The 13600-nt window shown below is 38.9% G+C and overlaps 1 protein-coding gene across 3 annotated transcripts; it reads right to left on the reverse strand.

Moving 5' to 3' along the window:
• Positions 1-871: 871 nt before the first annotated feature.
• btbd3b (BTB (POZ) domain containing 3b) lies at positions 872-11181 on the reverse strand. 3 transcript variants are annotated; one of them, XM_048205442.1, is made up of 5 exons: positions 10147-11181; positions 9650-9972; positions 8438-8528; positions 5965-6083; positions 872-4018 (listed from the first exon to the last, which is right to left on the reverse strand). In XM_048205442.1, exons 2-5 carry the CDS (start codon positions 9958-9960, stop codon positions 2986-2988), a joined length of 1554 nt encoding a protein of 517 aa, XP_048061399.1. In that variant the 5' UTR covers positions 9961-9972; positions 10147-11181; the 3' UTR covers positions 872-2985. The 3 variants fall into 3 exon arrangements, with proteins under 3 accessions (XP_048061399.1, XP_048061400.1, XP_048061398.1); XM_048205443.1 differs by having other exon boundaries at positions 9650-9902; positions 10147-11177; XM_048205441.1 differs by having other exon boundaries at positions 9650-11179.
• Positions 11182-13600: the final 2419 nt, after the last annotated feature.

Below are 13600 nucleotides of genomic sequence, written 5' to 3' on the forward strand. Positions count from 1 at the left end.
TTTGCTGAAAAAAATATTATGTTTGTACATAGTCCTGGCTGTGTAAATAGAACAAAAAACAAAGGGGATCAGACTGATCCATGGAGCACCAAAACACTCTTTGTATTGCTTCAGCAATAGTGGGCGTATCCACTTATGAGGGGGGAGGAGAGAGAGAGTGAGCGAGGCATTCGTAGAAAGCCTGTAGAAAGAGAGATAGCTGAGATATTACCAAAGAGGAAAAGGTCACATGAATATAATTGGAAGAAGGATCATGGTCAGGCAAGAGCTAGAATCTGCATTAATATTGGAAAGGCATTCCAGACGTTAGAGCGGGGGAAGGCCTGAAAACAGATGCCGAGTTTGCTTTGTTTCTGCTCGATATGTGAGTAATATTTTTTTTTTATGCTGTTGTTGTTGAATCACAGCTGATTTATCACTTACACCAGCTGTTAGTGGTTGCCCGTGTTGCACAGCATGTTCATTATTTTAAGGCGGAGCAATTAAGGGAGGGGTGTGTTTGTTCGGGTGTCAATGTTTCTCAGAAATTGCTTACTGTACCTTTAAATGTCTCTCCTCTTATTCTAGTGTTTTACATTCTAATCATTTATTATTTATGGCCTGTATATACAGTGTTTATGCTGAATATAGAAGTATGTTTCTAACACTTATGTAAACCCTATTTGCATGCCATATAAGATGAAATGTGAGCCTGTGAGCTTTATTTATGCATCCATATCTAGTGGATCAAATCTTCATATTGCAAACTGCTGAAGGAGAAAGATGTACTTTTCCAAAAGGGATATGCATTTTCATCATGTGAACACATTTGATAAAATAATCATAAAAACCCAGGGCAGAGCAAGTCAATAAAAGACAATATTAGAAGACATTCGATGTCATAATAGAACTGCTTGTTCAATTTATTTGCATGTTCAACTATCATACACATTCATGAGTCTCTCTGTACTGTAACACACAAACATATGCTTTACACACATTCACAGAAGTCTTCGTCAAACACACAGCAAGCTCCATCAATGACCTCTTCTAAGTAGTGCACAAAGATTAAAGTAGCTCATGTGATGGGTAAATTCACTTGTAAATAAAAACATGACATTAACAAAATCTCAACACACAAAAGTCCATAACGTGACACATTTAATTGATTTGCATGTATAAACATTGATGTTCAAGCACATTTTAAAGTGCACCTTATATAACCCAAGTGTCTTTTATTGACTGTTGAGTGGGATGCAGACTTGATTCAAAGGACAAATATCCTGCTGTCATTGTCACCATTGTCATTGTAAAATTGGGAGTTGTAATATCAGATAATATCAGTGTTTTGATAAAATGTGATTTCTTGATCAGTGTAAAGAGCAGTTATTTGTCTTCTGCTCATCGCTATTATGTCTGCCAATAAATGTTCTACAGGGAACAGATTTAGGTTTCTGCATTCTTGCACTCTAATAAAAATAAGAGGGGGAAAAACAACAATGCTGGTACTTGCAACCCAAAGCAGACAAAATAAAATGCTTGAAATATCTTGTCTTTACAAATGTGTGATATAATGTTAGTTGACAACATCCCATTTAGTAGCGTGAAGAAGGGTTTGTTGGGTGACAGCTAATTATGCTGCTAATTAGCCATGAACACAACACTTATAGAGATGATGACACAATATCCCAAAACGTCACATTGTGCGATGGTGATGCTGTGAATATGTAACCTGTTATTTCAGCTAAATTAACCGTAACATATTTGTTAGTTTCTTAGTGCACTGTACAAAACCGGCATGAAAAAGACTGGTGAACTGTTAATCAAATAAGCCAAGTTTCATAGAACCCAGCGACATTTTATTGTAAGATAAATATTTAGGATGTTCATTCTGCTGAATATAATACAACATGAAGCAGTTCACTGTACATTTGATTCCACTGACCTCAGTCTGGCTATATTAATCTTCCGAGAATGGAAACGGTTTGGGACAGACGTACAGTCCAAAATCATGTACTGCCTTATAAGGTCCTATGCCATGTCTAATTAGACACATTTTTTGTCAAAGTCGAATTTAAACGCATTATAACTCATTGAACAGAACATCTGTCCCTCACAGTCTCTTTTTCATTTTCGTAACATTAAATAGTACAACGTCTACCTTGACTAAGGTCTACTGCAGTGTCAAAGACTTTGAAATGAAAAGTGTTTATTCCAGTGCAAACTCTACATATGTTTAAGATCAAAAACATTTTATAGTTTATATTCCTCAATATGACTGATGCAAAGAATGGAGGGATGTTTCTAAATCTAAATGATGTGATTACTCTAAACAATCTGTGCTTGATGATGCTGATCAAAAAGTAGTTATGGTGACTTTGGTGTTAGGTTTTTGATTGCCTTGAAACATGATGTGGAGAAATGCTGGAGTTAGACTGTTATCATGAGAATTTTGTTCACTATTGCTACAATATACATGTGCAAGCGTTCACTAACATGGCATAGTCATTGTAAACAGATGTAGCCATGGAGTGATAATATAGTATATTTATATATATTTATAATTTACTTCACACATTTAAATATATACTGTACAATGCACAATATTCCCTCTGAAATTAAATGAACCAGAAGTATTTTAAATCAATTAAGATAATGAGCAACAGCCAGGCTGTGGCATCCAGTTAGGAGCTTAGACAACGACTCCCATATCATTAAAATTAGATTTACTTTGTAAACAGGTGCAGCGTTATGCAGAGCACGAAAAATTTAATTCACTTTTAAGACAAGGAGGAAATACAGTGTAACTGTTCACGGTTTGACAGCCCCCGAAAAACCACTAACAGCTCAAAACAAAACCCTTGTAATGCCTGTTATGCCTCAGTTTGCTTGAGCTGGCATCATTGGAGGAGTTGAATTCTGACATGTAATAGAAAAACAGATATTGTATGTAAAGCTATTTCACACTGGTAAGGTGGGCAGTTTTTTTGTTGTCCCAGGGGAAACTCAGGCATAGAAAATAAGCTCTGGAATCTGGCCGCCCTGCACACCTGTGCCGTTGGTGCTGTCCGAAGAGCACTGAAACTGGAAGGTCACCTTCCCACACTGAACTTCTGTCATACCCTCTTGTCCAAAATAACTCAGTTCATTTCCATCCAGAACTACACTGGCTGTATAGAAAGTGTCAGGCTCGATCTGAACCGGATACTCAAACCAAACGGGGAAGGTGTTGCTGGATCCATCTGAAAAGTACTTGCTAAGGTTGGTTCCCAGGACAACCCCTTGCCGTTTGAGCTCGATCTTGGCGGTGTACTCAGCAGAACCGCAGCTTGAGCCATAAAGTCCGAAACCGGCAATAAACACACGCTTATCGACGGCAAACTGAATGCTGTCGCAGCGTCCGCGATAACGCCACTGGTTGCTGCGGTAGGCGCACGACTGGAAGCGGTGGCACTTCTGTGGCGTCAATCCCTTACGAGGTTGGCTGACAAACTGCAGCTCGGGTTTCTTAGCCGCCGTGTACCATAAGAAAATATCATTGGTCTCGTTCAGCGTTAACACTCCTGATTGTGCAGCACCGTTTGCGAAATCATCAAGACCCATGGTTGGGATACGGATCAGGTAGACGGCTTGGCCCAATACCTTGCGTTTGTTGTCAATACTTGTGTTCATCTCTTTCCGCTGGCATTCGGCCTCTGCCCAGCTTAGTGCCGCTTCAAACACTACAATCTCCTTAGCGTTCAGAGTCTCCCGTCTGAGGATGCTCTCCAAGGTCTGAGCGTCAATGTCACAAAAGCCTTCAGACTTAAGTGCCAGCTCAGCCTGAGCGTCAATGACTTCCCAGCAGCGTTGCGTTAGGTCTGGCTCTTCAAACAGACAGCTCTGAGACAGAAGAATACATGCATTCTTCGCACTCAAACTTGTTTCCAAGAAGTTGACGCAGGCCCGAGCCAGGTGTGGGACTATGTACTTTTTGGCTGCGTATAATGTTGCCAGTACGGTGTCGGCACTCAAGTCAATTTCGTCACAGTAAATGTACCTGAGAAACAGAAAAAAATCAAGGTTAGCCAAAGAGGGTTAGCCATCATCTGCTGTAGTCATTTAAAATGGATGTAGTACTGTAGGATGCATTGTAGCCTGCTATTACTGGCCCAGCTACAAGCTACTATTTTATGATGTGCTACCAGCATGAACCACAATGTTTCTTTGCTGTACTGGAAATGGAAATACTACACTCTAAAAAATGCTGGGTTGTTTCAAACCAAAATTGGGTCATATATGGACAAACCCAACCGTTAGGTTTAATTTTTAAATTAAAAATTTAACCCAATGGTTGGGTTTGTCCATTTTTGACCAAAATTTCGGTTGAAGCAACCCATTATTTTTTAGAGTGTATATTTTGCAACACCTCTTGATAGCAAAAAGCACTATATTCTGACAAAAGCCACGACTTTGTGGAATATGAATGCACTTGGCCTGTGATTGTGTCCTTGGAAACAGATGTTATGCTGAATTCACTCTATGATGCAGTGTGCAGATCTACTGCAAATCTAATACTATGTCCTGTAATGCATTCTGGACTAAAGGCAATAGCCTAAATAGAAGTAGAATAACGGACACAATGTTCTATAGGCGTCTTCGGCAAACAGAAACAAAGTATATAAACCAAAAGACAGAATTTACACTTCTTTATGAGAGTGGGGGATGAAAGACACGGAGAGAGAGAGAACAAAAAAATCTCTCTCAAGAGATGGAGGGAGTGAAAGATGAGCCAGTGCAAGAGGAGAGAGAGAGAGAGAGAGAGAGAGAGAGAGAGAGAGAGTGGAGAACACAGAAGGACTCTCAAGAGAGATGGGTAAGCATGAGTTAAGATCTATCAGATCTTCTGTCATGGTCCTAAGCCCTCTGAGAGGCGGACAAGCTAAGCTCACTTCATTATTTATTCTCTTCTTGTTTAAGCTAGAGTTCTATTCAACATTAAGCATCTAGTGCCATTAGTGTTCAGAGTTCACTCTGATATATATAAAATACTTTGGGAATAAGCCACAGCCGTTGTGGAGATACCAACCCTGGCTCATTGAAAAAATATGCCTTTGGCAACATTTCTTCAAAATGATATTACGTTGCTTCTTTCACGTGTTGCTACACTCTCAATGTAAAATATCAAATGAATGGAGCTAAAAGCATGTTCAGTTTTATCCGAAACGTGAAATCTGGCGTTTTATCACGATGGTTATTGTACGTCTAGCGGCAGTTCGGGAAATGAAGCGTCCAGTGTGTGGAGTTAGATAAAATGCATTTGCTGAAGCAACCATGCCATTTAGTTCTACAAGTCTTATTTACAAGGCCAGCTAAAGGCTGGTTTAAGTTGGTTTTTCAGCAGAGATACAGGGAAGTTAAATAAGAATGAATTGTGCCCCCTGAAGAGTGTTTATTGGCACTTGAGGAAATTACGCAAATCAGAAATACACTGTACATTAGCACCTGGTTCAACTGAATTGTGTGTGGTTAATAAGTAAGATGAGATTTTTGTTCTTAAATACCATGAGTAGCACAACTTATTCGTGAATTTTCCTCAAGTCATGCTGGGGAGCTTTTTGAACTTAAACTGAGAACTCAATTCAAAATGACATTTAAGAAGTCAAATTAAACTATTTGGTATCTTAAGTGTATTCAAATAAAACTAATTGCACAGTTGATTTCAATCAGAAAAGACTTCTTCCAAAGGCCATATCGTTTTTAATGGTTGAAGCGTTGGCTGTAAAGAAATTACATGTCAGTGTAGTCGATTAACCTTCTGGAAGAAGTCCAAAGAGGGGTACTTAGATCAGAGAGAACAATTTTCTTCATTCCTGCACTTAATTGAAAACAATAATAACTAAATAATCTGTACAGGAAGATAATAATGGTTTAACCAGGCAGACGAGGAAAGGGTCAGCCAGCACAGACCTGACAGACAAGGTACAATTACAAAAGGAGTCTTACTTAAGCATAGCCAGAAAGGCTGGAGGTTCCACATCAGGGATACGGATCTCATCCTTGTCTTCTGCCAACTCTCCATAGAACATGGCATGGAAAACAGAGCTTCCCACAGCAAGGACATACTAATGAGAAAAAATAATGATATATATAGTTTAAATTAATTTTTACATGACTTGTGTTATGGATTAGCATAAGGAGCTATAGTATCCATCACTTCATTTTAAATCATTTACAGATTAACTCATAAGCAATGATTTTCAAACATCAAAAACAGTGCAAATCCATCAAATCAGCGTTGTATTGACGGACACATGTGGTGTAAATGGTAAAGGTTCATACTGTTCAGCTATTGTTCAGTCTCTATTTTTCCAAAGTGACCCATTTTTTATGACCTGACACTAAAGTAGTTTATGTCTCTCTTTGCTTTAACAAAAAACCCTGATTATTCTCCTCTCACTTATCAAAAGAACCTTGTTTCGTGTAATCATCACTAAATTACATACAATCCACACAATAACACATTCTTTATTATAAACCTGAATCAGGAAGGCACAGCTAGCAATCTTTAATTCCTCACAAGTTGCCCTTCAGGGTTTCTTTCTTCTGAGTCGATTGCATTGTAAAGGTAACGCTTGGCTGTTTTAAATTTCGGCTTGATCCCATTCCCCTGGAGTCATTTGAGCGTGAAGCACACACAAAATTTCACCCACAAAGGCCGGTGCTTAATTATGGCTGTAATTTCCCCCTGGGTTTACAAGACACACGAGTGCCATTCGTGTGAATGGCATTTGCTTTTCCCTCCGAAGCAAAGAGTGTTTCACAATGATGTGAAAGTGGCTGCTGGAGCTAAAAGTTATCTTACTGATGCTAATGGGCGCACGTAGCTAATGATGAAATCAGAGGCCAACACAGCATTGCAGATGCATTATATAACATGAGCAGAAGTGAATATTTATAATTCATTTTAGCATTACTCTCACATAGCATCCTTTCCAGTTAGCGAACTTAATTTTGGCCTTTTTAATGCTGCGTCAGTAAACTGTGATCTTCTCCCCCAGGATCCCTCATGTGAAAAGCCCATAACAAATACATTGTAACTATAAGGAGCACCAAATAAATAGAGAGAGTAATTTTGCAAAGCACTCGTATGTGAGGAAGCCTTTCCTAGAAGCAAACATAACTTTCTCAAATAAAAATGATAATGTATTTCTGAACGCCAGCCAAATGGACATCATAAAAAAGGTGCTCTGTAATAACTCTTCGTGGCCCATTGCAATATTGGCTGTGGCCATGCAGCAAAGCAATACAATGCCCTTGCCTAAGTGAGCTTTATAAAGCATCACATATCAGCCGAACACAGCTTTCAATTCTACCCTCTTAAATGGATAAAAGATGAGTCATGCCTGAATTGTAGGCACCAGATTAACCCTGTCTTTTTGAATGAAGTCTGAGAGTGAAACAAGAACCGATTTAAATGGAGTTTTAGTGCAGTTAAAATTGGCCTGCAGTTTTTAAAAAAAAATGTCATATATAATAAAGCCAATCCAATGGTCCCCATGAAAATTTTAGAACAAAAGCAATTGCTTTCCAAGAAGATCTCAAAGGGTTTACTAAGTAGAGATAAGTTAGATCAAGGGTTTGCAATGTGGAAAATATTATTTGTATCACATTTTGAATGCATTTGTATGGCGTAAATTCAGTAAATTCCACTCCAAATAAATCTTGGTGCTTTTTTGTTTACTTTTAGAAGTATGGCTGTCAATAGAATAAAACAGTCATGATTAATCACATGATTTCATGTTGCTGTACACACAGCAGTATATAAAGATATACGTTAACAAATAATATCAGATGTAAAAATATAAACAAATTAAATGTATACATATAACTGTAATTAATTCATTTTTTTCTCTGAAATTTTCCATGGATTCCCCAGCACCCCTTGTCACCTCAGTCAGAAAATGGCTGAGTTAGATGACTATATATATGTACTAATATTACAATATGGGATGCTGTTGAAAATGTATTTGAAAAATTTGTTTGGTCGTTTGTCTTTTGTGTAGTCAAAATCTGATAATCTTTCATTTTACCAAGCACCAATTAAGCAGTTTTTTGAGAAAAACCTTAAATCCACAGTGTGCATAAATAACAGTAATTTATTCACATATTTAAAAATGTACATGTGCTTTTGTACAGTTAGGGAACTTTAAACACTAACTCTGATTAATGAATACAGTATAAATCCAAAATGAGCAAAGGACAGACTCTCTGTCAAAAGACTCTCCCCACTTCTGTCTGATTTACATAAATAATTGAGGAGCGTCTCAGAAAAGCACATGGCTGGCTAGACTGAAAACAAGAGAAAGAATTCAGCTGTCATTAGCAACAGCAGTGAAGCACATCGCAAACTCTAAATCCTGATTCTGTTCCCTGGTAATGATGAGGTGACTTTGTAGTGCAGGTCAGGAGGTCTTACCTTGTGTCCCGGGAGCCTCTGAGTCCCTCCGGACTGACCGACAACAAAGTGAACGTCAGCCATCAGTTCATTATTGAACATCACAGAATTTCTGCAAAAGAGACAATTCAGGGGAAAGTTTTTATTTTAAAAAACAGAGAAACATTCCTACTTGATTATAAACAAGAGGTGAATCAATGTTTCTGTATTTCTCTCAAACATAAAGGAATTATCATATAACTTGAAATGACTATCAGCTTTTAAATTGCTCTTCATCATGTTAATTTTAAAAGCAAATTAATTAGAATTGTATACTTCAGCTATTCACGTATAAAATAGGTAAACAGCATCTTTCTCAGGAAAATCCCTGGCTCCTGTCAAAAGGGAGCCTACAATAGCATCTTCTTCATGTATTATTGAGGTCTCGGCCACATAGGAGCAGTAGGTAAACAAGGAATGCTGTTCCAAAGTGACTACAAAGCCAGGTCTGAGAGCGCACATTTGTTTTGGCCGGCATGGGGCTTTCCCATGACGACAAAGTAAATATTACCCTTTGACTGAGAGCAAAGCCATGGCATACAAAACAAAACTTGTTCCTTTCTTTTGCCTCCTCTAGGACAATGCATACTGGGCAGAACAGAGACTGACAACTACACAATTTCAGAACAATCTCAGAGACATTAAATAACACTCCAACAATGACATTCAACACCCAAACCTGAACTTACTGAACCCTGAGTTTAACCATGTATGAAATATATTCTTCCAAATATTCAGTCTGAAACCATCAGTGAAAATGCTTGCTTATTTTTTAATAAATGTAATTTTATGAGCATTACAATTAGTTTGAAAATTGTAATATATTTTTTTTAGTTTTATCACCACAGCATTCAAGCTGCATGAGCTCCACAATTTACCCAGCATTAAGAATGTTTGAGAAAAGCATCTTGCTTCAATATGCAAGAATGTGTCACAAATATGCTTATTTGATTAGAAATGAACTAGAAATAGTGCAGAATATTTCTTCAAAATGCTAAAACTTTTTATTTTCAGGATTAAATGAAAAAAAAAAAAAAAAAAGTAACAGATTTTCAATGCGTTCCGATACTTTTGGACCCCACTGATTGAGCTATCAGCTATAAAGGTTCTGTTTGTCGACAGACGTTCTCTGCGCGGACTTCTACCATACCAGTCTCTCGTCTCCCTCTCGGAACACATCAGAAGTTGACCTACCTCTCCCTGATGGTGGAGTAGAGACCCTGCCAGTTGCAGCATTGGATGGTGTTGTTGTTGTTCAAGTTCTGCTGCTGGTACTGCTGCACGGTGGTGGTCGACGCCGGCTTCTTAGTGGGAAAGATCTCCGCTGCCATCTTCTTCTTCTTCTTGGTTTTCAAGGTGATGATCTCATAGCACACAGGGGGCAGCTTGGACGAGCTGCTGGGACTCCCCTTTTTGGAGCCTTTACTGGACTTGCTCTTAACTGACTCTGGAAGCATCAACAAGAACGTCAGACATTTCATGTTCCTTCCCTTGGCATCCACCATGAGTGTGTTCACCTGCAGAGCAGTGGAAAAGCATGCAGAGAAGATGTTGGGAAGGAAAGGAAGGATCTGAGAGAGGTGACGACTTGTGAAGAGGGTGAGGAGCCCCCAAAAGCACAGCAATTAACTGAAACAGAAGAGAAAAAAAAAAGGAAAGAAAGAAAGGGAAAATCCACTCCTAATCTTCACCTTCTGAGAGCAAACTGATAGGGAATATAATCTCCTTCTTCCAGCAGAAGATTAAAGTCAATACGGCGGCTGACTTTTCTGTCCTTTGCTTCTAGTTTGATCCGCTGGTGGACAGCAGAGATGAGTCTCCATAACTGTGGTGCTAGATAAGCGTTCTTTCTCTCTCTCCTTCAGTATCTGTGACAGTCCCAGATTTAGTGCTCCTGCAGTGGTTCAGAAGCAGCTAGTCCACGCTGTCTCTCTCTCCTCCTGACACTCTGACACACACACACACACACTCAACACACATACACGGAGCTCTGCAGGATTCGCTTGCCGTGGACCTGCGCTCTAACGTGTGTTTTGCTGACTGTGGGGGCTGAATGGACGGATGGAGCGGAGAGAGTAACCCCCTACCGATGGAAGCCAGACATCCCCCACAGCCCAGCCAATAAGCACTCTCGAGTGCCACGATTGGCTGCAGCCGCCATGCGCAGCACCTACTAGAATATCCTAAGACCTCTTTGATTAAAGTGCCAGCCCCTTTCCCCTTAGAATGATGCTTTCTGATCTTCAGCATCTCCCTAAGCAGCCTATTGTTGATTAATATTTATAACGTAATAAAAGTCATGAAATATATAAAGAGGGGGAAGGAAATGGGAACTCATGTGAGAACAGAATGCTTTATTTCAACTATTTAGTTAATCTAGTTAAATGTCACTCTCTTTAAAAGATTACGGCTTAATTAAATTATTTAAGAATATGGTTCTGAGTGATTTGTTTCAATATTTATATGATAGAAAAATCATTCATTTAAATTATTATGCATATAATTATTCATACCATGTTTCTTACCGCAAAGCACAATGTTTTGCAGCCACATTATTCCTGTCACAGATTAAATGAAGGTTCAAATCTCCTCAGTGATGTGTGGCTCAGCACAGAATACAACCTGTCTACACCTGTGAAGAGCATTTTCGTTTTAAGTCCCAGCTACTACCATACACATAGCGATACATGTCATGTTTAATGCATGTAGCACAGAGCTCGGCTCTAGACATCTTTTCTGCTCTCACTGAATTACATTGCTAAGCCTTTTGTTCCTCGGCCGAGGAACACATTACAGAAATCAAGGAACCGAACACATTTCTGTAAAAGCACATAAATCTGATGAGATTGCTTGCAGCAGGGTCTGAATTTCTACAGTGTAATAAGACAACCACATTACACTGAGTTACACTTTTTATAATCATCTGTCTATCTTATATATATATATATATATATATATATATATATATATATATATATATATATATATATATATATATATATATATATATATATCATGATAATTTATTAATTGCTTGTTAATAACAAGTGTTTAATAGAACATCTGACACCTGTCTTGACTGAAGAGGTCCCTCTGCCCACTCTGTTCTGGACAATCATTGTTCTCTGCATCTGCTGGCCACTGGAGATGTTTCCTTGGAAACGGTGTTCACAGGATGATCGGGGACAGCTGGGAAGAAGGTGAGATTTAAGAGAAACTGGAAGAATGAGATTTTCTTTTGGATCTGCCTTGATTTGAGCTTTTTTTTTAAACCAAGCTCCCACCCTGTCCAAGATGGTGCTCAGCTGGTTAGTTGGTCAGCTTGTCTCCCATTGTCTGAACAACTGACTAGTGCTTAAACCAGCTTTGGACCAGCTCGACTAGCTAGAGTAGGACCTGAAAATTGACTTGTAACTTGTGCCCTGTCACACAACAGCACAGTATTTGAGTCTCTACTGCATGAACAATGTCAGTCACCTTTTTTGCTCTTGCGATGGCTGTGAATATCCCCAAATGTAAGTAACCATACTGACTAAAGCAGCTATGTAGAAAATGATGTCAGCATGCAGTATAAAGGCCTGTTCAGACAAAAAACAATAACTATATTAGTGTCCACACCAACGCATAGTTCTGTTTATAACCGCGCACTGCAGTTATTTTGTCTGCCGCTTTAAATGTTCTTGATTCCAACTACATCATTCCTAGATTAGGCAGTGTGTCCACCAAAGCGTTTTTTTTTTTTTTTCTTTTCCAGTGGCTAGCGTACTTTATCAATTGTTTTTAATGGGAGCGCCACGTTTTTTAAACGCAAGGAGCCTAAAGGTCCTTTCAGACAGGATGCAGAATGTGCTGCGCTGGCCGCTTTCAGCGTAGCCCTTCAGATACAAAACCATTTGCACTACTCTGGCCAGAGCAAAGTAGGCGGAGTTTTAAAAACATTTAGCGGAAGTTCAATACGTCTAGTCATTTGATGCCCCGTTTCTATTGGCAGCGCGGGTAATCGTCACAGAGCGCAGCGGCGAAAGTTAAACTAGTTTGAACATTGACTAGCTTGCCAATGGTGCACCCCGTTGCATGTGCGCTTTGGTCGACGCAGCAACAAACCGTCGACGCAGCAACAAACCGTCCTCGCGCGGCACAAGCCATAAATAAATGGGTTTCATAGCACAGTGGTGCCATTGTCGCATCCTGTCTGAAAGGGCTCTGAGGCGCTGAGCGTCTTTTTCACGCTCAAGTGCTGAGCGCTCTGAGTTTTTCACCGGTCGCCTCGAGTTGAAGAATGTTCAACTTTGAGTAAAAACCCTACTAACTGTCACTTTTTAGCCAGCCGTCAAATCAGAGTGGAGGATGGGTGGGACAAATACAACACCGCCCAGACAGCAACATAGTGTGGCCCAGATCCGGCCCACATCTGGTACATATGGATTACACTAGTTAATAGTTTATATGTGTTCCCTATACTAAAGTGTTATTATTATTATTATTATTATTATTATTATTATTATATAACTTTTATTTTCTATAGTGCTTTAAATGTACATCTCAAAGTGCTTTATAAAAACAAGTAAATCAACAAAGATACACCACATAATATAAAGATTAAAATTAAAGCAAAAAAAATTCAATTATTCAATTAAAATCTACCCTAAAAAAATGAGTTTTAAGCCGAGATTTAAAAATGCCAAGAGATTTAGCTTGCCTTATCTCAATCGGTAAAGAATTCCAAAGTTTTGGAGCTAGTGAAGAAAAAGCCCATCATGTGCTCCCATCAAGCTTAAATGAGTTAAGGGAACAGTTAAAAGACCAGTTTCAGAAGAATGAAGGTCACAGGTTGGAGTATAGGGAATTAAAAGCATCAAAATTTTAAAAATCAACCCTAAACCTAACGGGGAGCCAATGCAAAGACTCCAAAACGGGAGTAATATGATCTCTTATCTTAGTTCTTGTAAGGATTCTAGCAGCCGAATTTTGCACTACCTGCAATTTGTTTAAGGTAGCTTTTGACACCCCAGCCAACAAGGCATTACAGTAATCAATACAGGAAAACACAAGAGTGTTGATCAGTCTCTCAGCAACAGTAAACGACAGCATTGGACGCAATCTGGCAATATTTCTGAGATGGAAGAAAGAAGTTTTAACAGTATT

Source organism: Megalobrama amblycephala, linkage group LG10, assembly GCF_018812025.1.
Source record: "Megalobrama amblycephala isolate DHTTF-2021 linkage group LG10, ASM1881202v1, whole genome shotgun sequence".
Taxonomy (NCBI): Eukaryota; Metazoa; Chordata; class Actinopteri; order Cypriniformes; family Xenocyprididae; genus Megalobrama; species Megalobrama amblycephala.